At 46.1% G+C, this 26,072-nt stretch overlaps 4 protein-coding genes across 4 annotated transcripts; 2 read left to right on the forward strand and 2 right to left on the reverse strand.

Annotated features, from left to right (window-relative positions):
* The first annotated feature begins 6,426 nt into the window (after positions 1 to 6,426).
* LOC109740198 (uncharacterized) lies at positions 6,427 to 14,570 on the forward strand. Its single transcript, XM_020299236.4, has 16 exons — positions 6,427 to 6,616; positions 7,578 to 7,985; positions 8,128 to 8,353; positions 8,433 to 8,681; positions 8,778 to 8,893; positions 8,997 to 9,092; positions 9,178 to 9,265; positions 9,723 to 9,952; positions 10,434 to 10,618; positions 10,772 to 10,971; positions 11,187 to 11,519; positions 11,628 to 11,729; positions 12,249 to 12,546; positions 13,044 to 13,192; positions 13,498 to 13,782; positions 13,945 to 14,570. The coding sequence occupies exons 2-16, from the start codon at positions 7,687 to 7,689 to the stop codon at positions 14,134 to 14,136; spliced, it is 3,048 nt and encodes a 1,015-aa protein (XP_020154825.1). The 5' UTR covers positions 6,427 to 6,616; positions 7,578 to 7,686; the 3' UTR covers positions 14,137 to 14,570.
* A 208-nt stretch (positions 14,571 to 14,778) lies between these two features.
* Positions 14,779 to 16,515, forward strand: LOC109740227 (uncharacterized). The gene has a single exon (XM_020299264.4). It carries the CDS (start codon positions 14,976 to 14,978, stop codon positions 16,323 to 16,325), a length of 1,350 nt encoding a protein of 449 aa, XP_020154853.1. The 5' UTR covers positions 14,779 to 14,975; the 3' UTR covers positions 16,326 to 16,515.
* Positions 16,516 to 18,182: 1,667 nt separating this feature from the next.
* On the reverse strand, positions 18,183 to 18,698 carry LOC141040989 (uncharacterized). Its single transcript, XM_073507099.1, has one exon. The coding sequence runs from the start codon at positions 18,696 to 18,698 to the stop codon at positions 18,183 to 18,185; it is 516 nt and encodes a 171-aa protein (XP_073363200.1).
* Positions 18,699 to 22,963: 4,265 nt separating this feature from the next.
* Positions 22,964 to 25,342, reverse strand: LOC109740202 (uncharacterized). The gene has a single exon (XM_020299240.1). It carries the CDS (start codon positions 25,340 to 25,342, stop codon positions 22,964 to 22,966), a length of 2,379 nt encoding a protein of 792 aa, XP_020154829.1.
* Positions 25,343 to 26,072: the final 730 nt, after the last annotated feature.

Consider the following 26,072-nt stretch of genomic DNA (forward strand, 5'->3'; position numbering starts at 1 on the left):
CCACTGAAGAGGAACCAGAAATTCCTCAGCCTGAAGAACCTGAGATTGCGATTCCTGAGGTTGTCATGCAACTGACTAACACTCCTCTGCCCAAGCCAAAGGATCCATTCTCAAGGAAGCAAAAATTCAAGGCTAATGATTTCTTCGGCGAGCACGTATTCTTCACTGACTACAACCCCTATGACTCTACTCGCATTAGGAAGAGGCGTTTCTGGACTGCCAGCCAGGCAAATTTTTATTCCTCAGTGCTGTTCAACAAAGACAAAGTCTTCGATCATGAGCACATTCCTCACGTGGATATGGAATCTCTGCCGTGCTTCGGGCCGGTCCTCAGTGTTCTTTACGATGCTGGACTGTTAAATTTCTGCACTGATATATGTGATTGGAATAAAGAGCTCATTCTTCAATTTTATGCAACTCTGCACATCACCGGAGACTCTGAAGATGTGAATTCATGGGTGCTGGACTGGATGTCTGAAAATACTCACTACAAGGTACCAGCTACTGAATTGCTTCGGGCTTTGCCTCTCAGTCCTCCCCTTGAAGCTGCTCGTTGCGTCTACAGTGAACCTGAGCTTACAGATCACTATATGCAAGTGCTGATGAAGCCTTTGAAGCCAGGTCAGGCCCCAAGAACAAAATTCCTTGTGAAGGAATTGTTATATGTGCCTCGGACTGTCTATCGCATTCTGACGAAGACATTGAGTCCTATCAAGGGCCACGACTCGAATGAAGAAGAAGTCGTTGGCATCATGAAGAATCTGCTTTTCAATATCATTCATGGCGTTCCTGTCAACTTCCATGATTTCTTCATGAGGACTCTGGCCAATGTCGCAATGTCACTGCTTGAGTTAAAGCCTTATGCTTCGTGGATTATGAGATTCATTAGAACAAGGTCTTCACTCAACTACAAAGCTGACACACTGAACCATTGCAGCTACTTGCCCCTGATTGAAGTCCTCAAACGGACATTTTCCTCAGCTGATGAAAAGGGCAAGGCTACTGCTGTCATTGATGAAGGCATTCGTCCATTGGATGGTCAATTTCGCAAGGCTGCATCCTACTCCACCAATGATGACTCTGCCACCCATGACTCTGCCGCCAACGCAACCAAGCCAAATCCTCAAGGCACAGCTCCGAGGGTGATGACTGACCGTGAGCTTCTCCTCAGTCTTCACCAGAAGGTTGATCGTAATCACAAATGGGTCAAGCGTCAGTTTGGTTCAATTCTTCACAACATGACTGCTACCCACAATGCAGTGAAGAAAAACCACTACTACCTTCATGAAACCCTCAACCGCACCTGGGTTGTTCTGTCGCACATTTATAGCGCAGAAGATCTGAAGAATATGGGTCTCAAGGAAGATTTTGACTGGGCTGCACCTCCTCCGAAGAAGTACAAGAAGGTCAAGGTTCCTTCCTTGGTGGCCAACTCCTATTCTTCATCACGTGACACTGATGAACATGAAGACTTGGACGACACTGCGGCAGGCCCTACTACAACAAACGACCCCAACAACGCTGACGCTCCTTCATCAACTTGATATTCTTCAGGGGCGTTAGTCCTCATTTTCGAACCTTTTGGTCATTCGATGACAAAGGGGGAGAAATTTGAGTTAGTCTTCAAGCGGGTCTATCTTATATGGGCGTTTTTTCTAAGTTACAACTCTCGTTCTTCTGATGACTTTGTTGGATCGAGTTGTAAACTTAAAACTCTATGGTGGCCTGATACTTTTGTTGTTTCTTCTGCATGCTTATTCCTCGTTAATGTTATTGCACGCATGCTGAATTACATCAGTCACCATATTTCATTATGCATTTCAAATTCTTCATATATTATGTCAAATGCGTGTATGAATTACAAGATATAGGGGGAGATCTCCATGATTCAACTCTTCAAGTGTGCATTGCTTCAAAAGCAAATTCCTCACTATGCACATCTTTAGGGGGAGTTCTTCTATATCTTGCAATCAAATTCCTCAATATCAGTATTTACACTTCATATGTTTATCCCCGTTGAAAACTTAACCTATATTGTCATCAATCACCAAAAAAGGGGAGATTGTAAGTGCATCTAGTGCCCCTTAGTGATTTTGGTGTATTGAAGACTTATAGGTTAAGGGATTAATGTGTTTATGAGTGTACACAGGTCTATAAGTCTATGAGGAGTTTCATATTTACATAGAAAGTCGACCCCTAAAAATGAAGTTCTTCGACTGAAGATTTTGAATTTCTGAAGACTTTGAAAGTGAAGAAATTGGTGTGACCTTGAAGACTTGGTATTCGTTTGAGGAACATGAAGCGTGAAGACTTTTGTTTTCGTAGTTTCATTTTCTCTTTCTTGAGTCATAGGAAACACCGTACTGTTAAAGGGGGTCGAGAAAATACTAAGGAAAAATTTCCATGTGATGCTCAACTCAAAATCCTACACCTACCGATCCCTTCGAGTGAAGACATTGGAAATCTCATACAGTCCAGTCATATTCTTCAGTGACAGAGACTAAGTTCTTCTGGTCTCTGAGGAATTTGTTCTGACTGAGGAGTTAGGAATTCGTCAGTGCGGATTGCCTACACTGTGAGGAACATGATAGCCCTGAGGAATTTGGTACTCAAATTTCCGACCGTTGCTGTGCTATGCGCCAGCTGTCCCAAAATATCTACCCAACTAACGGTCATATCATTGAAGGGCATTTATGTCTTATCATGACGGGCTGCTCCCTAGGCTATAAATAGCCGCACCCTATGGTTGGCTGCTCCGAGAGAAACTGACACTTGTCATTTGAGAGCATCCCATCCTCGGAGGACTTTGAGCGAAAATCATCAAGTGAGGAAAACCCAAACCCAAACACCTACAAACCCAAAGTGATTGAGCATCACTGAAGAGATTGATCCTGCGTGGATTCGACGCTTGTTACCTTTGAAGACTGTGCTTCTTCCAGACGGTTAGGCGTCATGGCCTAGAGCATCCAAGAGGAAATTGTGGATCACCGAGTGACCGAGTCTGTGAAGGTTTGGAAGTCACCTGAAGACTTACCACGAGTGATTGGGCGAGGTCTGTGTGACCTTAGCTCAAGGAGAATACGGTAAGGACTGTGTGTCCGGGACTGTGTGTCCTCAGGTTTAAATACCTAGCCGCTCCAACCAGACGTACAACTGAGGCAGCAGTTGGAACTGGTCTACCAAATCATTGTCTTCACCAAGCTTACTGGTTCTATTTCCTCAACTCTTTCATTTCCTCATATCTGTGTTTGAAGACTTTGACTGAAGACTTTCTCAATTTCCTCAGTTCAATTTCTTCAGTCTGTTTGTCTTCATCCTGTGCTATCCTGTGTTTACGCTTCTGTACTCTATGCTTGTCTTCATTTCATCATGATGACCATGCTTGTGTTCTGCTATGCATATTTTTGAGTACTTATTCCGCTGCAAGTAGTTCTTCGCTAAGGAATTTCCTCACTGGCAAATTCCTCAGTGAAGAATTCATAAAAATCGCCTATTCACCCCCCTCTAGTCGATATAACGCACTTTCAAAGACACTAAACAATAGTGCTTGTTGGGAGGCAGCCCAATATGTATATTTTATTTTCTTGTTCAGTATATCGGTCTACATAATTATTCGTACCATAGTAATTATGTTTTATTTTTGCTTTTTTTGCCAAGCTAAACCTTTAGGAGGTTGCGATGCATGTTTGTTATGTTCTGTGCAGAAACGGAAACAAAAACTTTTGCGTTCAGTGTTTGAATTTTCATCCTGTACTGGATACTCCCTCAAAAATGATTTAGACGCGAATAGAGGGACAGTGGTATCCCCAGCCCATTAGGGTTCAAATCTTGGTGCTCGTATTATTCCTGAATTTATTTCAGGATTTTCGGCGATGCGTTTTCAGTGGGAGGAGACGTTTCCGTTGACGACAAGACGTCTATGGTGACTTCGTAAATCTCAAGATAATATGTCGGCTCAGTCTCTCGAAGGTGCTCACAGAGGTAGGGCGTGCGTGTGTGCATTCATAGAGGTGAGTGTATGCACGTATGTATCAGAGCTTGCGTTTGTACCGTGTTAAGAGCAACTCCAATGGGGCGACCCATTTCGTCCGATGTCGTCCGTTTGGGTCGGCGCGGACACAAAAGGCAGCCCAACGCACCGACCCAAATGGACGCGCGTCCGCTTTTCGTCCGCGGGCGACCCATTCCCGGCCCATTTTTGAGCCGGATTTGCGTCGGCGCGGACACGCGACAGACGCGCGCACGCTCGCCTTCTCCTCTCCCCGGGCCCGCTGGTCGGTGGCTCATTGGCCTCCCCCCTCACCCCCCAGCCAACAGCAACCCTCGCCCGCCTCCTTCGTCGCCGATGCCGCCACCCATTTTTGCCGGCGACTCTGCCAGCTGCCGCCGCCTCCACATCCGCCCAGCAACGCCGCCCACTCCCCCGTCGCCCACCACCGCCGTCTTGCCGCCGGGGAGCAAACTGCTTCCCACCGCCGCTCCCCCCATCGCACAGCCGCCCGCAACCAAGAAGCCGCCTCGCCGCCCCGGCCAGATCCTCACCGGCACGCTCGTCGGACGCCGACCCACTCGTCGGACGCCGGCAGGGTAGCTAGCTGGTCCGTGCGCACCGTGACTCCCCTCGCCGGCCGTCTCCTTCTTCGACGTCCGCAAGCTGTTCGACAGTTTGTCAAGGTACGAAAATGGACTCCGCAGACGAGTTCTTTTTCCACAATTTCCTTTGCGACTCCGACGATTCGTCGTCCGACGACGGGGAGGAGATATTGGCTGCCGTGTTGGTCCATCACCACCTCAACAGCCAACGGCCGTTGTTTCGTGGCTCCATTCCGGGCCACCTTCCGGTGTTGAATCACAACCGAGAGAGCGGGCATTTTCTTCTTTGGAAGGACTACTTTGATACAACAAACCCGTTGTTCAAACATCAAAAATTCCACCGCCGTTTCCGTATGAGTAGGCATCTTTTCAACCGTATTAGAGGGGGGGTCGGCTATGATGACTATTTCGAGTGCAAAGAGGATGCCATCGGCAAGATCGGTTTCTCCTCTTATCAGAAATGCACCGCCGCCATCCGAATGCTTGCATACGGAGTGCCCAGTGATCTCATTGACGAGTACGTCCGTATGAGTGAGTCTACATGCCTAGAGTCCCTGTATAAGTTCTGCAAGGCTGTGATTGCTGTGTTTGGCCCTGAGTACTTGAGAGAACCGACAGCTAAAGATACAGCCCGTTTGTTGGCGATGAATGCCAGAAGAGACTTCCCAGGGATGCTTGGCAGCATAGACTGCATGCACTGGGAGTGGAAGAACTGCCTTCTGCTTGGCAATGGCAGTATAAGGGACATGTCAGGGCTTGCACTGTCATATTAGAGGTCGTGGCGTCTCAAGATCTCTGGATCTGGCACTCTTTGTTTGGCATGGCTGGATCACACAATGATATCAACGTGCTTCAGCGCTCGCCGGTGTTTGCTAGGCTTACCGAAGGCAACAACCCACCGGTGAACTTTACTGTCAATGGACACAACTACGACAAAGGATACTACCTGGGTGACGTTATCTATCCTCAGTGGACCACTATTGTCAAGACAATACCCAACCCTGTCGGAGAGAAGAGGAAAAGATTTGCCCAAGAGTAAGAGAGTGCTAGGAAGGATGTCGAGCGTGCCTTTGGTGTTTTGCAATCTCGATGAGGCATCGTTCGGTATCCTGCTAATACCTGGAGCACGCAGAAACCGTGGGAGGTGATGACTGCTTGTGTGATCATGCACAATATGATCGTAGAAGACGAGCGCCCGGAACGTTTGTACGATCAAGGGTTTCAGTTTCAGGGTGAGAATGTTGTGCCTGAGCATGGAGTAGCGGCAACATTTGAACAGTTCATCCAATTTCATGAAGACATACGTGATTGGGAAACTCACGTGCAGCTGCAAAATGATTTGGTTGAGCATATGTGGGCTTATGCTGGCAACCAATAGATGTATCTTCTTTTACTCGTTTGCAAAACTATGTGAAACATTTTTATTTGTATCAGGCTTGTAAAACTATACTATTTTATTCGGTAAACTATGTTATTTGACAATATGTTTGAATGCAAATCAACGTATTATTGGGCGGTTAGCCGGCCACGCCAGCACAAATAGGTCGGCATGTTGGGCGGGCTGCCGACCCAAATCTAAAAGAGGGCGGACGCCGGGTGGGCGGCCGACCCGAACGGACAAAAACCGAACGAAATCACGTTCCGTTTAGGTCGGCCGGTTGGAGTTGCTCTAGAAAAATGATTTAGACAATGTGCAGCCCAACAAACGAACAAACACATGCTTGTGTTGGGTTGGATCGCTGCTGCAAAGCCATAGAAAACAACGAGACAGAGAGAGAAAATAGAAAATGGGAGGAAACCTGTAGGCACGACGGGCATCTGGGCTGCCGCCTCCGGGATATTCTTGGCAAACGCAACGCGAACCAAATGCACGCACTCCCCCCCGCCGCCCCCCCCCCCCCCCCCCAAAAACACTCCCGTCCACCTCCACCGGATCAGGGAGGCAGTTGCCACACCACACCACCCGCCTCTTCCCCCTTCCGCCCACCGGCAAGGCCGTTCCCGCGCGCCGCCGGTCGCCCAGGTGCACGTCCACCCCTTTTTTCTCCCCGCTCCTATTCTCGGGTGCCATTGCCAATCCCATTGCCTGCTCCTCACGAACGCATCATTGTTCCATCTTGCATTGCGTTACTCCTTTCACGCAATCTTGCTCCGGCTTCACTCGCTCCTGCTCCATGTCCATGCACACGCGCGGCACGCCGGTAAATTTATCGGTCGCTGATGGGTGCGATGGCCCAAAGATTGGCGCTTTCCGCTTCTCTTTTGGTGCCCTTTCTTCCTTGTCCCCGGGACCCCTGCCGGCCAGATTGGTTGAAATAGGGGAGATACACCCGCCTGCGTGCTTGCACTTTCCTGTCGAATACCATGGTTACTAGTATAATTTGTTGATTAATAGCATGCTGCTAACGTTATTTTTTTTAAAGTGGGATGCTGTGATGCAGTTTAAGAATCCTTTAATCAGAATGAATCTGCATCAACTAGTCCTGTCAGTTTATTTATTATGCAGCATGGGATTTTATCGTCCCTTCGCGTGTCGACCTTTCAGGATAATCTGTTCCCTTCCACTGTGAATTGACTCTTAATTGTTTCAGCCACTACTTGTTAATCTAGCTGTTAAACGAGTTGCACAGCGGCATAATATCGACCACTAGTATTGGTTCTTGACTACAGGCACTGTTTCTTGCTCTGGCAAGCTATCTGGGGTCGCTCATTGTGCCATGCTAAGTTCTTGCTTAATCATACGAAGTGTGTGGTACTGGGATTGGATGTAAATAGTTGTTGGTATAAGTATAACACCCATATTTCCGTCTTGGTCACAGAACTTCAAGAGGAAAAAAAAAGCAATTTATCATCACCACTGTGGTACTGTTTCTCTTCATAACTACTACAACCATACGATGAGCAATCATGTACTTTGGCGTTCCTAAATTCATGCATCAACTCCTTCTGTTTTGCTGAATTCTGACAACATCTAATGCACGCAGAGCATCAATTTATCTTCAAGCTTGCAGACTCGAAGGAACACTTGTGGTGCATTGTGCACATCATTTCTCTGAGAAAAGTAGCTATAGTACTTAAAGCAACATTTCTTGGATGGGTTCAGACAAGCAGAGTGGTAGCCCACTATTGGGAACCCTCAAGATGGAGAGGGTTCGGACGATCCTGACACATACGCCATATCCCCATGAACACTCGAGGCATATCATGACAGCAGTGATAATTGGGTGCCTCTTTTTCATCTCGTCCGACAATATGCATACTCTGATACATAAACTGGACAGCAATATCAAATGGTGGTCCATGTATGTTTGCTTGATTGGTTTCTTCTACTTCTTTTCATCTCCCTTCCTTGGAAGAACAATTCAGCCGAGTTACTCAAATTTCAACCGATGGTATGCATTCATTCATATTTAGACTTCATAGAACTCAGTTGCAAATATATTTGTCGTCCTTATTACACCACAGAATCTTTATGTATGTACCACATTAAGTTGTTAGGAGAACTGATTTATCAACTATATTGCACAATTGCAGGTATGTCGCTTGGATTTGCTTTGCATCCCTGTATCATCTCCCTAGCTTCCAATCAATGGGCGTTGATATGCGCATGAACCTTTCACTTTTTTTGACTATATATTTCTCTTCTGTCCTCTTCATCACCGCCTTTCACATCATATTTATTGGTCTCTGGTACATTGGACTGGTTGCTCGCATGGCAGGCACAAGACCAGGAATATGGACCATAGTACAAAACTGTACTGTACGTTTACTAAAAATATTTTTTTATTTTTATTTTCTTCAAATTGCTCCTGGGAAGATTAATTTTGAATCTCTTCCAGGTCATCAGTATTGCGTGCTGTGTATTCTACAGTCATTGCGGGAATCTTGCTGTGCCCAAAAGTGAATCTTTTGACAAGAGTTCTGATCCAAGTTTGCTTGCTTTTCTTAAAAACGAAAATGGAACCACATGGATATCAAATTTTCTCTTTATGAATGAACTAAAAGATCAGATATGTTCATCTTGGTTTGCACCTGTTGGATCTGCAAGTGACTATCCTCTTCTGTCAAAGTGGGTTATATATGGGGAGGTAACACTTGCATCTCTTTGATTCGTCTACTCTTTGCTCTCATATTTTTGTTTGGCAACATCCATGCTCCACTTCTTTGATCATGTTATTCTCCAGTTAGTTTGCAGTGGATCCTGTGCTGGCCCATCAGATGAAATATCTCCTCTGTACTCACTGTGGGCTACATTCGTTGGCCTTTATATTGCCAACTTTGTTGTGGAGAGATCAACTGGGTGTGTGCTTATTGTTCTACGCAGTGCATGTTTTATTCCAAATTTATCTCTCTCTTCAATACTCTGTCTGAGTATTTCTTATTATCCACTGCAAATACTTCAGATGGGCTCTTACTCACTTGTCACCAGTATCAGAAGAAGAGAAGCTCAGAAAACATATGAAACCAGATTTCCTGGATATGGTACCTTGGTACTCAGGGTAGGGCTCTCTAAGCTCCAGCAATTTAGGTTCCAGATGAGAGGAACGGAAGAAAATGCCTGACTTCTTCAACTTCATTATGTAGGACATCGGCTGATTTATTCAAGACAGCGTTTGATCTTATGGTCTCTGTAACTCTTTTTGTTGGGCGATTTGACATGCGCATGATGCAGGTAAGTGGTGTTTGGTGAGGAATTAACTACCATCCAGTATAAAATTTCCACCATGGACCTAAGTTGATCTAAATTTCATGTTAGATCATCGCTGTAGTTGCTTTCACCTAAAAATATTGCGCCCATCCTTTTAAATTTTTTAATCTTGATGCACACGTTGTCCTCACTCGTGCGCACCCGGGAAAACATCCCGGTCGATGACCCTTTCCCACATTGCTCCTAGCCATGCACGCTTAACGAAGGGGTTATTAGGAGATGAGCTTTTAGAAAAGAAGATGCACCTTCTTAGCATGTGTATTACTATCTATGCTTTTAAGGTAGGATACTAGGATGTCACATCATTTCTATGATGACATCATGTATGTAATCATAGCACTTTAAAGTCAAGCTTTTGTCTGCCTCTATGTACATGATTAGTGCACTATTTTTCTTCATCCTTTTCTATATTTTATTGTAGGCTGCAATGAAAAGTACTACAGATGAAACTCGGAATGACGATGTGCTCTATGACTATTTCAATGAAAGAGAAGACCTTTGGTTTGACTTTGTCGCAGACACCGGTGATGGTGGAAATTCATCATATACAGTTGCCCGGCTGCTGGCTCAGCCATCCATTCAGACTGTAATTGGTGGTTCTATGCATACTCTTCCACGTGGAAATTTGCTTGTTATTGGCGGAGATCTTGCGTAAGATTGCACCATGTTAATCAGTTTTGACTTTTTTCTTCAGTAAATTTATCTCTCTCCATATGTGCAAATCATCTAGCTCTTGACTGTATTTAACCAGTACGGTCACACAATTGATTGTATCAGTACTATGGAACTCTCCTAAAAAGAAGTAATACTATAGAACTTATATAGCCACCAATGTTCTAGTTGTACGCCGGACAATCTATCTAGGCTGTTAACCGCTTGGTTGAGTTTCTTTAATAATTTTTGGAATAAAGTGTTAATATATATTTTTGGTTTCCTCTAGTAAATTATGAGTTTTTGCCGTCGAGTATAATTTCTTCTCTTGTAAAAATTCTATATGTTTTATGTCATGTATGTCTATTTTGTTATCATTTGCACATTAGCTGTGACTTTATTGTCCATCCCTAGTGGTTCACTCTACAAATTAGACAGATTTATCTCCAGTTATTTATGTTCTATCATTTCAAATATGTAGGTATCCGAACCCTTCATCCTTTACATATGAGAGACGCTTCTTTGGTCCTTTTGAGTATGCTATGCAACCTCCGCGTTGGTATAAGGCTGAACATATAGCTGTGGATAAGCCTGAGGTTCCTCCGGGAGTATCAAAGATGAAAAAGTATGATGGACCCCAATGTTTCATAATTCCCGGGAACCACGGTTTGTTCTGTCCATTTATATTAAACTTTGTTTGTCGAAATATGTCTCATTTTACCTCCTTTCCTATGGACCCGATGTCAAGTATGTAAGGAAGAAAATTCATGATTTTTTCTTAAGGATTTCCTTTGTTTGTTTCCTTGCTTTCTATAACAGATTGGTTCGATGGGCTTAACACCTTCATGAGATATATATGTCACAAAAGCTGGTTAGGTGGATGGTTTCTGCCTCAGAGGAAGAGTTACTTCGCATTGCAGCTTCCGAAAGGTTGGTGGATATTTGGTCTTGATCTAGCTCTTCATGGTGACATCGATGTATACCAATTCAAGTTCTTTGCAGAACTTTGTCGGAATAAGGTGCATTTTTCCCTCCCCTGTTTATCCTTCTGTTTTGAACTGGATTTTTCCATTACTTCTGTTTCCTGTTATCATTGTATTTGGTTGGTTCCTGATGAGTGATTCATTGATCATTCTGTGTTAAATGTTTCCTTAACATTTGAATCTATTGGGAGTTGGAGATAAATTTTCATTTCCAGATTTAATTGATCCGCTACATTTCTAAAGTTATGCAGGTTGGAGAGAACGACTCTGTGATCATTGTTACACACGAGCCAAACTGGCTCCTCGATTGGTATTGGAAGGAGACTACAGGCAAGAATGTCTCACATTTGATTCAGGACTACCTGAATGGAAGGTGCAAACTTCGTATGGCTGGGGATTTGCATCATTTTATGAGGCATTCTGCTACACCATCAGATAAACCAACTTTTGTTGAACACTTACTTGTCAATGGATGTGGTGGTGCCTTTCTGCACCCAACACATGTTTTCAAAAACTTTGAAAGGTTCTCTGGTACTACCTACGAGTGCAAGGCTGCTTATCCCTCCTATGAGGAATCTAGTGGGGTATGTAGTTTCAAAAGTTAATGGAATCTCTACCATATTTAGCCTATTGATCAGCTTAACAAGCATGTCTGTTATTGTGCAAGAAGATCTTATTAACTACACTTGCAGATTGCACTGGGCAATATATTAAAATTCCGCAAGAAGAATTGGCAGTTCGACATAATTGGTGGTTTTATTTACTTCATACTGGTATTCTCCATGTTCCCACAGGTCAGTTATACTTATTCATAAGGTGTAGTTTTCTTCCTTGCATATCTTCATTTTCCTAAGGGATTGTTCGGTTGGAAGGGATTTGAAAGGGATTGGAGTGGATTGGGGAGGATTAAATCCTCTACAAGTCAAAATCCCCCTCAATCCCCTCCAAACCTCTCCAGAATAGGTTTGACCGAACAAGGCCTAAGTGAAGTACTATACCTTGGATGTCTTACTATTTGAAAATTTGACATATGCCACTACAAAGTTCCACTTCTGAAAAATGCCAACCTTTCAACCCCCGACTTATTACTTGGAAGGTCATAATGATTTACTGAGCATATTACATATGCTATTCAGTTTGGTGACACTAAGCACCTATATTCCTGGCAAATTTTCCTGACAAAGGGAGTTTTTATTGACTCAAAACATCGCTCCAAGACGATACAATCGATAAGAGTTCATATTCTGCGACTATATCAGGCTTATAATCTTTGATCTGATCCTGACTCTTGTTCACGTTTCCATCTTTTCCAGTGTAATCTTGTTCACATCTTAAATGAGGAAACATGGTCTGGGCGTCTGCAAAGCTTCTCAAGTACAATATGGAGTGCTTTGCTTTTTATTTTTGAACACTCTTATGTCTCCTCAGTAGGAAGTCTAACTTTGTTGATGGCATCATATTCATTTGTACCATCCAAACTCACACGGAAAAAAAGAGCTATTATAGGTGGCCTGCATGTTTTGGCCCATCTGACTGCAGCTCTAGTTTTAATGTTGCTCATGGAGTTGGGCATTGAAATATGTATACGGAATCATTTACTGGCAACGTCAGGTATGCCATCGCATATTGTACTCCCAACTACACAGCTACTATATTAAATTCTTATCATAGGTTCAGATAATACTTTATGTTCTTGCTGTTATATCCCTTTTGAAGTGTAAAAAGTACCTTATTCAATCATTTGTACATAGGGTATATTCATTTTATGGTTTCAAACTGGATAAGATCGTAAAAGTTGAACATTATTATCGCTCAGGGCATCAATCAAATTGAAGTGGCTAGACAAAATTGAAAAGTTCAGTTGGAGAAACATAATCTGTGCCACCATGTCTACGATGACATGTCCTAGGGGTTTATTTGATGAAACTCTGATGGCATGTTCTTTCTAAATTATCACCAACTTTTGCTTAAGCTCCACTCCAGAAAAGTTCTACCTAAGCTTATGTGCCTAGTCTGCTATTGTTTCTTCTGACATCAGAGGTTTAGCTTATTTCCTGCTTCTTCATTCAAGAAAGACATTTTTTTTACAAATCCGTTTTTTGTCATAGGTTATCACCCTCTATATGATTGGTATCGGTCAATGGAAAGTGAGCATTTCCCAGATCCAACTGGTCTTCGTACTCGATTGGAACAATGGACGCTTGGACTATATCCAGCATGTATAAAATACCTTATGTCAGCCTTTGACGTCCCAGAGGTGCTAAGACTCTTTCTGGAAACATTTTTACTATTCCAGTATAGATGCATTGCAGTTTTGAACAAATGGATTTGTACTTGTACATCAATTCATTTTTCGAATTTTGTGTATGAAGTACTCCCTCCGTCCCATAATATAAGGGCGTTTTTGACACTACACTAGTGTCAAAAACGCCCTTATATTATGGGGCAGAGGGAGTACCTATGAATTACCATATGACCTCACAAAATCAAAATTTCCTTTTCTGTCCACTTTATGTAGATTTACTTCATCAGACAAAATTTAAAATATAAATATTTTTACAGGTCATGGCTGTTACAAGGATCAACATTTGCAAGAACGGCATGATGTCGCTTTCTCGGAGTGTTCTGATCATGTACTATACTTCTGTATTTATCTATTTCTGGATTTTCTCAACTCCAGTTGTTTCCCTCATATTTGGTAGTTACCTATACATATGCATCAACTGGTTCCACATACACTTTGATGAAGCCTTCTCGTCTTTGCGCATCGCAAACTACAAATCTTTCACAAGGTTGCATATTAAGAAGGATGGTGATCTAGAAATATTTACACTTGCAGTTGACAAGGTAACATCAATATATTCAACATGCTCACGTTCACATCTTTTCAGATCAGCATTGCATTGAATGGTACTCCTACCATTCAATATAAGGTGGATACAGGTTTTCAGATGTAGAAAACAAAATGCATGTAGGCTCCATTATAAACACGTTGAATCTGGTGAACAGGTCCCAAAGGATTGGAAGTTGGATCCCAAGTGGGAGGCAGAGGAAAGAGGGCCTCATCAGCTCAGCCACCACCGGAGATACCCTAGCAAATGGAGGTCAGCCTCATCTCCAGACCCCGTCAGGTCGGTGCGGGTCGTTGATCATTTCACCATCACAAGAACAGTAGCACCAGATCCCGAGACCTCCTGCTGATTCCCTACATCATTGCTGGTGAAGTACTTGCTCGAGACATTAGCGATTGCTTGTGCAGATTGTCAGTTTTTCATCCCATATCCAGCTTGACTTGGGCTGACCTATCATATCTGCTCCGGTGTTGCCTTCAGCTCTCTATGCTAACTTCATCTCCAGCATTGCACAGCCTATAGCAGAGATTTACTTGTGCACTAGTTAACTGGTAACAAAGAAGAATGGATGGAGGAAACATAGAAAAAATTCGGTTCATCAGATAGATTGTATTTTGAGTGCATGCTCTTTATAGTTTATACCGAAAGATAGTGGAACACGGCCATTTTTTGTCATACGGAAACATATATCCTGGATGTAGATTTCACTGAAACACGGAGTGTAAATTTCACTATTTTCTGTAGAAGGAACCGCGTTTATTATTTCTGGAATTCGCTTTGTTACTCTGGTGCCATTGGTTCCTAGTACATACATATCTGCAATGTTATAAATTTCAGAGTTTGCAAATATGTTGCTTCTCATTGCCTGGAGAATATAATCGTCATTCAGCTATAAAATGATCGACAGAATGGCGCCACAAAGCAGCAACGATTCATTACTTGGGTGTCACTGCAGAGCCCTGATTCCTACGCCTTTAAAAAAGAAGTTATTCGATGAAAATTCCAAAGTTTGCAAATCTGTAGCTTCTCCAATCCTGAAGTCTGGAGATCATAATCATGTGTAGCATCTCGCTTTGCTCACGGAAGGAGCAAGCGTCTCAACACTCAGCTATATAAAGGCTCGATCTGCCTGCTAATGGCGTAAGCTCCCTATTCGAGGCCAAGGTAGATACAGAAAGAGAGATAATCATGGCGCAGCAAAGCGGCAACGATCTGAAGGCCGTAATGGAGAAGCTGCTCCAGGCGTTCGAGGACGAAGTGGACAGTGAGCTGCCCCACAGGGAGGTGCTGGACCACATCTTCCGCATCCTCAAGGCCAACAAGGAGAAGATCATCTCGGAGCCACCGGAGGTGGGGAAGAGGGAGAAGCTGCCCGAGCTGCTGCGCAGTATCGGCGATGCCCTGCAGCAATGCAAGGCACGGTCCAAGCAGCAGCAGTCTGAGTCTGACAAGGCCAAGAGCAAGAAGATGACAATGCCGTCGGTGAGCGACTGCAACCCTTTCAAGTCTCGACCCTCGCAGCTGTCCGTCGACCCCTTGCTGGAGCAGACCATCGCCATTCTCGGCGATGTTCCTCCTCCTTCTCCTTCCCCTGATCAGGATGCAGGAGAGGAGACCGTGACGGAGTACTACGAGTGGACAACGAGCTACGTGGATGAGAGCCGGATATACGGCTGGGACAAGGAAGCCAACGAGGTGGTGGACGCCCTCGTGGGCAAGGAGGGCGAAGACGAGGATCAGGTGCTGTTCAGGACGGCGGGCATCGCGGGGATCCACGGCAGCGGCAAGACGGCGCTGGCGCAGAAGGTGTTCGTCCACGACAGGATCAAGGACGCCTTCCCTCTCCGGCTCTGGGTCTGCGTGGGCCCGCCGGACCACGAGGACAGGTTCAACCTCCTCTACCGGATGCTCGACAACCTCGGCCTCGACACCGCCAAGGTCGAGGACATCGTCGACAAGGCCGACGTCGTCGTCAAGGCAGCCACCGACGAGGACAAGGACAAGTCCAGGATCGGCGTGCTGCTCTTCATCCTCTACGTGACGCTGTACAAGACGGGGTACCTTATCGTGTTCGACGACATCAGGGCGTACAGCGACTGGTACAGCAACCTGACGCTGCAGCCACCCAAGGACGGCGAGTGGTACGAGCGGCTCGCCTACGGCCTGCCCAAGGCCAGGAAGAGCGCGGTGCTCGTCACCTGCCGCAGCGAGGACGGCGCCGGGGTGATGGTGCGCACCGGCGGCGTGTTTCACCCTCCCAAGCTCGAGGGCGAAGAAGGGTGGAAGCTCTTCCACAGGGAGTACAAGGAGGCCAAAGACAAGGACAAGGGCGAGGAGGAGGAGGAAGACAAGCTTTACAAGGAACTCCAAGAGATGAAGGAGGAGATCATCGGAAAGTGCCTCGGCCTTCCGGTGGGCATCGTCCAGGCGGCCAAGGGCTTCGCCGCGCTCGAGCACGAGCCGGAAGCTGACGCCAAGGATAACGCTGCCGCGGATCAGGCTGCGACGAGCAAAGACCGAACCTGGACCTGCAACTGAGGCGACGGAGGCCAATCAGTCTGCTAATTGAGTCGCTGACTCACTGTGCGTGCTTAAGTGCTCTGCTAAATGTTTGTTTCGTACTCTCGATTGTGCCTTTTGTTTTTCTTGTGTCCTTGATTTACCTTTTGTTTTCGAGAATCAATTGGATCATGGAGTTTTGGTGTGTATATGTAATGTTTGTTCGACCGACTTTGTGGAGACTTCCCCAAATTTGATTTTTTTTCCCCACCAGATTTGCTAATTCTCATCTAAGATAAGAATTTGATATGTCACATCTATATTGTCAACCACACGACCAAAGGGCTGAAATATTCGTCAAACTTGTTGATCTTGTCGCTGTGTACCGCTTGGCGTATTCATGTCTTATTGCGGGTGGAATATCCTATTCGCCGCATATTGCGTCGAACAGTCGACCTTTCGCACAGAGACCGACCGAGCGAGCGTTAACCTGGGCCGGCCCGTTACCGCATTCCATTGCTTCCGGTTTTGGGAAACTTCTAGAGTTTCCCGGCCGGTTTTTTCTGGTTTTAGGAACCTTCTAGCAGGTTCCCTGAACCGGTTTTTTGGTTTCTTTTCACATTTTTTTCGTTTTTCTGTTTCTTTTTCTTCTTTATTTTTTCTTTTCTTTTCATTTTCTGTTTCTTTTGTTCTTTTTTGTTTCTTTTTTATACTTCAACTTTAGTTTCTTTTCTTAATGTTCATGTATCATAACTTGTTTGGAAACTTAAAAAACTTTGTGCTTTTAAAAAATTTCAATTTTTTTTAAAAATGGTCGTGTTTTCAGAAATTGTTCATACTAAAAATGTTTGCATTTCTAAAAATTTGTTCGGGAATTTCAAAAAATGTTTCCATTTTTCAAAAATTGTTTGGAATGTTTTTGTTCGTTTTTACAGACTTTTAAATAATGACCGCGATTTGAAAAAGTTCCTGTTTTCAAAAATTGTTCACAAATTCAAAAAATGTTCTTGTTCTCTAATTTTTGTTCATGTATTAAAAAAATGTTTGTGTTTCGAATTTGTTTGGGATTTTCAAAATTGTTCTTCATTTCGAAATTTGTTCTAAAACTCGAAATATGTTCATGATTTTAAAAATTGTTCCCATTTTGAAATTTGTTTAAAAATTCTGAAAATGTTCATATTTACGAAAAAAGTTCAGAAATTGTTCACAAATTTCAAAAAATGGTCTCGTTTTCTATTTTTTTTTCACGTATTAAAAAAATGTTTGTGTTTTAAATTTTCTGGAATTTTCAAAATTGTACTTCATTTCGAAATTTGTTATAAAAATTCAAAATATGTTCATGATTTTAAAATTGTTCCCATTTTGAAAATTTTGTTCAAAATTCGGAAAATCTTCATGTTTACGAAAAAAGTTCACAAATTTCAAAATTTGTTCGGGTTTGTCAATTTTTTTTTCATAATTTTGGAAAATAAATCAAATTTTGGAATATTGTTCGGGACTCTTTCAAATAGGTTTAAGTCTGCTACCGCTATCTAGTGTTATAATATCGTGATGCATTTTTGTCACTAGTCATGTTTAGTTTTGGTGGCTAGCAGCGAGCGCACATGAGAAGGCTGTTTTAGTTGTGTCCCGTTCGGTGTGCGTATGTTCCTATGTTGAACGATTGTGGGTTATAATGGACTTGTGTTAGTTTTTTTTGAAAGTTACTACCCCACTTTATTAGACTAGATCAGGTAGTTCGTCTGATACAATACTGAGAATACAATCTCGGGGAGCAAAATCCCACGAAACCGAAACACAATTACATAAACCAAAACGAGCTAACTCATGGGCCGCTTTATTCGCGTTCCTCCCGACCCAAGAAGCTTTGAAGTCTCCCAAATTCCTTGCCATCGTCTAGATCTCCTCAACCATGATGCCAACCGACGACAGATTTCTTTCTTGCTCATTCAGCATCCTGGCAACCGCAAGACAGTCGGTCTCTAAGTGCAATTTCGGAATGTCTCGTTGTAGCGCCATTTGGACCGCCCGTTTGCATGCCATCAACTCCGTGGCCTCCGCCGTCGGTATCTTGGGAAGAAAGAAAGCTGCCGCTCCCCTGAAAGCACTATCTTCCTCTCGGAAAACAACCCCCCCACCTCCATCTTGTCCCGTCCTAGACTTAGCGCCATCCAAGTTGGCTTTGAGCCATCCAGTCGCCGGAGGTTCCCATATTGCATGCTGATCTGTTCTTGTTGACGTCTCCTCCCGGCCGCGCACCCTCTTCCACTCCTCCATAAGAGCTGCCACCCGCCTTGCCACCATATCCGCTTCTTCCATGCGCTTTCCTTCTCGCGTGTCATTCCTGGCCAGCCAAAGGGCATATAAACCCTGGATCATCGCAGACTTGTCTTCATCAGATGCCTCCGCCATCCACTAAAGCAGCCATGACGCAATCGAGCTCTGGGTGCAGAACACTAAGGTGGGGTCGCCACCCTCGCACCCAATACCGAGCCCAACTCCTTCCAGAAACACATGGAATGGTAGCAGCCCCAAAACCTGTGATATATTGTCTTTTCGCGTCCACATGCCGGACAGAACACACCGGGTTTGATTCTTCTACGTAGTAGCTCCGAGCCCACCGGGCTTCTGTTAGTTGGGTTGCATTTTTTCATGTGTGTCAAGTGTTATTGAAAGAATTAAGCATTCTTTCTTTTTTTGAACAATAGAGGGGTTACGACCCAAACATCCATTAGATAAGAGCAACTATAGCAGATCCCTTATAAGTGGTCAAACCCTTATATTTTTTGCATTTTAAGGTTGGTCGAAAAAATGTCCAGAACAGAAACCGTAAAAGTGGTCCAACCCGTAAATTTTTTAAAGGGCACCGAAAATCCACAACCGAGACCCTTATGTTTGAAGGTTCAAAGGCCGAACCGAGGGGGCCCCGTATACCGGTCAAATCTCGTCGGAGCAAACACGCCACCACGGAATTTGCCGGAATCCGTCCGAAACTCGCCGGAATTCGTCACCGCAAGAAAGGCCGTTGGATGCCGGAACCGATCACCGCCGGTTCGAATTGGACCACCTCGACCTCGCTATGGCCTCCCGTGACCTCAGCCTGGCCGCCGAAATCCTCTCGGCGCGGCCGGCAAAGGGGCACGGCTCGACCGGCAACGGAGCAGGGCGCAACCAGCGGGCGACGGGGCACGACCGGTGGCCGACGGGGCTAGGCGCGACCGGCGTGGCCGGCTGAGGGAAGGGGCGGCGCCGGCTGGCCTGGAGGAAGGAGCTCTTTATCCCAGTTTAACAGTTTGTTTTTACAGTACCTGTTCGGCCGTAGCTAAAATGGACCCTTAAAATGCCCCCTTTTGACCCTTATCCTCGTTTTACAATTTGTTTTTACAGTATCTGTTCGGCCATAGCTAAAATAGACCCTTAAAATGCCTTTTTTTCAACCCTTATCACAGCTTTACAGTTGTAGTTTTAAGGTGTCTGCTAGAGTTTCTCTAAGCATGGGATTGCAATTTACATGAGGACCCTCAATGAAAAAGAAATTGCAGTCCTGACATTTTAAAAAATTATTCGAAGTCATGAGGATAGATTGCAATCCCTTCCTTGCAAAAGGTTGCAACACCGACCAAAGCACATCGTCGCCGGGGACGAAACCACTTGGCACGACGGGTTGGCCACCGCTCCACCATCGGCTGGAAACCGGACAGTAAAATCAAAATAAATACTAGAAAATTTAAAAAAACTCCTTTTTTTATGGTGAAGGATGATTGAGTGCTGATGTCCGTGGCAAGTTTCAGCACATTCGGACATCTGAGTAGCTCTCCGCAAAAAAGAAAAATCAGGTTCGAATAATTCAAGTAAACTTTTTCACGTACCAGAATTTTTTCTTTTTTGCTGAGAGCTACTCAGATGTCCAAATGCTTAGAAATTTGGCACGAACATCACACACTCAAGTATCTTTAATCAAGAAAAAACGGATATTTTTTTAAAAAATTCTAGTATTTTAAACAAATTTGCTGTTCACTCCGGGGCTCATCTTAGTCTGAGAGCCAAAACACTGCGTCTGGATACGAATATCCAATTCAAAGCCCGAGATCATCTAGACCCTATGAATAGTAAAATCAAAATAAATACAATATTCAAAAATTCTGATTTTTTATGGTGAAAGATGCTTGAGTGCGTGATGTCCATGCCAAGTTTCAACACATTCGGACACGTATTCCAATCTTTTGGGAAAAGGAATTGAGTTTCTCGTACTCACCACCCCAGTGTGTTTGCATGGCAATAATTTTTAGAATTTAGTTTGCGTTCAACAAGGTTTTGGAAATTGCTAAAGACTTGGAATACATCAGATCGTGTCTTAAGTAAATAAATACAAGTGAATTTGCTATAGTCATCAATAAAACTTACATAGTATGATAATCTACCAACTAAGGAAGGGGCTGGCCCCCACACATGTGAGAATATAAGTTGCCATTGTTGACGAATCGTTAAATGGTACCTACTCGGTTGGCTGACGAGTAGGAGATTAATAGTCTAATCGACAAGTTAATCCATTAATCGAATGGTTTATCGGTTCGGCTACTCGGTGACCCTATGAGTAGGGATTAATCGGCAAGTTAACTAGTTAATTGGATGAATTCTTGAAAAGAAAAAGTTGCAATGCAGCACTGAAAACACTAGTAGAAACAATGTATGGCAATTGATGACTTTAACCTTGTTGACATGGATCACAAAATGACTCAACATTAGACACATAGTGAAGTTTATTTTTGCTAAGAACATGTTGAACGATAGTTGAAGATGGATGGCCCAAGCGACTATGCCACTTTGCTGAAGATGACTTGGTGACAGTCCATGCTTGCTTATTTGACCATGTTGATGTTGACGATGATGTGAGTGGGTAGAGGCCTCGCTCACACTTTCCTCTAAGGATGACTCTCCTCGTTGTCAAGTCCTTAAACACAAAAAGAGTAAGGATAAAATATTATAAGAATATTCTTGTCTCCAAGAAAAATGATAAACAGAGATAAGATTTTTTGATGCTCGGGGAACATATAAGGCATTATTTAGGAGCAAATCTTTTATGGGGGTTTTAACAATTGAATTTCCAATGTGAGTAATGTCCATACCAGAACCACTTGTAGTGCACACTTGGTCACCTTCGTGGTACTTCTCTCGCATTGTTAGTTTGTCGAGCTCCCCTGTGATGTGCTCGGCGGTGCCGGTGTCTACATATCAATTGGTATCGACACCGTAGGCATGTGTGACCATGTTTGCCCCCTTCTCTTCCTGATCATTGTCCTCATAGCGATACCAGCAGAGTCTTGGGCCGCCGACATGCTGCTTGAAGCATATCTGACACTTGAGATAATCTTGATCCTTCTGCTATTGCTGATGTCATGGATGTTGGCGGTAGCCAGTACCACCACGACCACCGACAGGAGGAGCGGATGGAGGGCTCTCACCACCGCCATGCCCATGGCTCCCTGCCGACGGTATTTATTGTTGCGAGTCTGGCCGCGGCCTCTGCAGACGGCCTTGGCGGACATGTGGAAGCCGCTGGCTGGACCATCTCCTAGCATCTCCATCCTCTGATAAAAAGCAGTGATCTGCGAGAAAAGATCATCAACAGTAATGGTGTTCTTGATTGCCCTGACTACATCAGCCATGGGATTATAGTCACGGTCGAGTCCCACAAGGATGTAGTCCACCATAGCCAGATCTGACACCGGTCGACCAATGGCAGCGACTTCGTCCTCGAGGCTCTTTGTCTTGGCGATGAACGAGGTGCTCGGAATGTTGCCCTTCTTGGTGTTGGCGATGATGATTCTCAAGTTCGTGACTCAAGATTTGTGACTACAAGGCGAAGAGGGTTGTAAGCGCAATCCATAGATTGAAGGTGGTTTCACTACCGGCGACCTGGGTATCTCCTTTGACAGAGAGTTCAACAAGTAGTTGGGACCTGCTAGTCCTTGGACATCCATGGTCCATAGAGCGGATTTGGCACAATGGTCATGTTCTTGTCCGACTGCTCCTGCTCTGTCATCTTCAGGTGCGCTGTGTCGATGTAGTCCAGGAATCCGGTGACCTGCGCTCCTCGCGGGGCCAGCATTACCTGGGCCTTCCATAGGAGGTAGTTCCCCATTGCTATTTTCTTGGTCGCAAGTGGTCCTAGGTTAAGAGCAACCGGAGCCGAGATGGAAGACATAGCTAGATTGGTTTTGTGGGAAGCTAGATGAATAAGAAGAGGCTGGCTCTGTATACCATGTAGAAACTATGAAAGCGTTCCTCTGTAGAGGAGCCGCGTGGCTTTATTGATCGATGCCAGGAAGCACCCTTGTCGTGTTTATAAGTCAAGACCCGATCGCTAGGTCGTTATATAGGATAGATCGAGAGGTTTAAGGGAGAGAAGATAGGAATAAGCTGTTGAGATTACATGCGTGTAACACTATATGTCTAACAGTACAATACTTGGATATAACTATGTCACGTTTAGATAGCCCTAGACACATCCTTGAAGAAAAACTGAACTCTTTTACTCCTTGCAAATTGCTGGAAGCTAGTGAAGCATTTCAAGGTGGACATACAAATGACGTAACAAACACACAGCAATCATCAGAGATGATAAAGCCAAGCAGTAGAGTAGGTTTGAATAGAAGAAAATGCGATGGAAAAAACAGCTACTGGCCACGGACGATGAGCTTGGCCTTGGCGTCTCCCTCGTGGATCCGGTACATGTCGCCGAGGCCCATGTGCGCCATGAGGAACCAGACCATGGTGATGAGCTCGCCGCCGCGGCTGAGCTGCCGGACGTGCGTGCTCCCGCGGCACTTGCCCGCCGCGTACGTGAGCATCTCCCCCCACACCCCCGCCACCACCTCCCACATGAGATCATCACCCAGCTCCCTCAGCACCTTGGCCAGGATGACGGCGTCGAACAGCACTGATTTGCACCTGTCGCCCTTCACCACCGACGGCTTCTCTGTCGTGTTCACGCTCAGCAGCATCCTCCGCGCGTCCTTATGGTCCGGGTCCCACGCCGCCGCTGACTCGAAGAAGCGCTTGGCCTCGGCGCACGTGTCACGGTAGCGGAGCAGCCCGATGCCCGCCGTCGCGGACAGCATCTCCGGCTGCTTGATCAGAAGATATAGCATGTACTCCGACAGGGTGTTGGCGATTGGCTTCATGTTGCTCGTAGCCTTGGTCGGCGCTGTATGCTGGAACGGGTAGCAGCACAGGTCCGTGGCGATGTGCCACAGCAGCAGTGACTCGTCGAACTCTCTGTCTCTGTTCACGCTGCTCTCAAGTACGTGCAACTTCTCTTCCACCTTGTCCTTGTTACCGATGGCCTCCTTCTCTTTCGCACCTGCGGCTTCTGGTGTTGCGTCCTTGTCCTTGTCCTTGTTACTGATGACCTCCTCCTCTTTCGCACCTGCGGCTTCTGGTGTTGCTTTCTTCAGGTTCTCCATGATCTGAGTACGAAGCTTCTCAAGGACTCCCTCGCCGCGGCAGCTGCACGCCGCCGTTGTGTCTTTGATGGCCTTGGCTTCGGTGGCCCTCTCCTTGAGCCTACCAAACACAAAATCAAGTAGGGGTCCCTTCTCCTGACCCGAGCAGCTGAGGCGCTCGCGCCGGATGAAGAAGAAATCGTCAAAGATCTCCCGGACGTGCAGCGTCTCCGCGACCCTGGCGAGCGCCCGGGCCATCCGCGGGCCGCCCAAACAGCCGCGGAGGCCGCTGCTGGCAGAGTCCGGCTTGCCCAGGCAATAGCTCACGAGGTTCAGCTGCGAGGTCCTCTCTGACCAGCGCCGCAGCCGTGGCCGCACGGACCTGACGGCGCGCGAGAGCCACTCCAGCCACCGTGTCTTCTCGAGGAGGACGAGCATCCGGTGAGAGGACAGGAGCATGGCGAGCGCGACGCCGTCGAGTGCTATCCCGCCCAGGAGCAGCGCATAGGTGATGGCGATGTCGACGTGCATGAAGCTGCCCTTGTCGCCGTGGAAGAAGAAGATGAGGAGGGAGGAGACGAGGCAGGCGGAGGCGAGGAAGCGGAGGACGCAGCCGGCCCTGCTGTGGGCGACGGGGGCCTTGGTGTACACCATGTCGTAGATGAAGTTGAGCTCCACCTCGATGACCTGGAACGCCTTGGCCGGCGAGTTGGTCACGTCCTCGCGATCGAGGAAGTAGGCTTGGCTGATCTTGCGCTCCTTGTAGCTTAGGATGAGGTTGACGAAGAGGCGGCGGAAGATGAGGAAGAAGTCGAACGCCTGCGACTCAAGGCTCTTGCTGCGATTATTCACGAGTCGCGCGGCCTCGCCTTCCTCAAGGTCCGCCAGGGCTTTCTTGGCCTCGTCGTCAGCGCCGGCGAACACGATATCGACGACCAGTCCGGCCTGCTCCTTGGCGTCGAACTCGGTCATGAGCTTGGCGTAGTTTGGGCCCGGGTCAGGAGGGTCGAGGATGTTCTCCCGGAAGCCGTCGACGCTGCCGGAGTAGAGCGAGTAGGTGCGCTCACCGTACTTGATGATGCCGACGACGAACATGAGGACGGTGGCGGGGATCATGGGGTTGCCCTTGAGGGAGCAGAAGAAGATGACGGAGGCGGAGAAGAGCTCGAAGAGGAGGCCGATGAGGTGGCGGAGCCACAGCTCGTTGTCCTCGAGGGAGTAGGCGGTGATGGTGTCGGGGCCGCCCAGGTGGAGCAGCAGGAAGGGCGTCCAGAAGGCGAAGATGATGGGGCTGCTGTTGCCGGCGTCGGCGTTGGTGGGGGAACCGCGCTTGAGGCCGGTGGCGTGCTGGGTGATGGTGGAGGAGGAGGTGGACTGGGAGCCGCCGATGTTGCCCATGTTGTTGAGGAGGAGGCCGAGGGCGAGGTCGGCGACCCAGTCGGCGAGGAGGTAGCATGCCCAGACGAGGAAGCGGGGGACGGGGGAGGAGGAGCGCTTGCGGACGGGGCCGACGAAGATGAGGATCATCTGGAGGAAGAGGCTGAGCAGCACCGCCACGCGGATCTCCCAGTTGCTGTCGTCCTGCGGGATTGGAGGCGTGAATCCTCCCATCGCCGCGTGCCGCCCTTCAGCTCCGAGCTGGGGCTACCTAGCTAGCACGTCGCGCCCTGCATGCAGTCTGCATGCATATGCACTGACCGGCCTTAAACTAGGACTCCGACTAGAGTAGAGTAAGCTTCACCGATGGGATGCGTGCCTGTCCTTCAAATAGGAAGAGGAGAGCAAATGGAATGGGGTCGACCGACGGCGGCACAGATCGATCGTCGAATAAATCCTTGCCTTGTTTGGAGAGAAAATAAAGAGAGAAAGGAACAGAAGAGTAAAGTGAGTGAAAGTACTACGTGTCGTCCATTTCATGTGCTCAAAAGAAAATTCGCATGCACATGCAGTGCAGTGGTGTCTGTATCAAGATAATCAAAGCTGCAGGCGCAGGCAAAAATGAGAGTATGCGTCAAGTTTAGCGCTAAATACCGCACGTACGTCGATCACTTGCAGAAAGAAAGAAACAAGGGTCAGATCAGCAGCATGCAGATTGCAACGAAAGCATGCATGCATCAAATGCAGTGGTGTCTATATCAAGATATAATCAAAGTAGAAAGCAACTGATTCTCGCCATCGATCGGTCTCCTTTAATACTCACAGCGTTAATGTACCTAGTATGGTCCTTGTTTACAGCAATAAGTCACAAGTTAGACACTTTCTCTTTTATTTTATTTTTTATTTTACCTTTTTTGAGGTAAAAAAAATCAAGATGCGGATAAGCGGACGCATGGAAATCTGA

This window comes from Aegilops tauschii, chromosome 2 (assembly GCF_002575655.3).
Source record: "Aegilops tauschii subsp. strangulata cultivar AL8/78 chromosome 2, Aet v6.0, whole genome shotgun sequence".
Lineage (NCBI taxonomy): Eukaryota > Viridiplantae > Streptophyta > Magnoliopsida > Poales > Poaceae > Aegilops > Aegilops tauschii.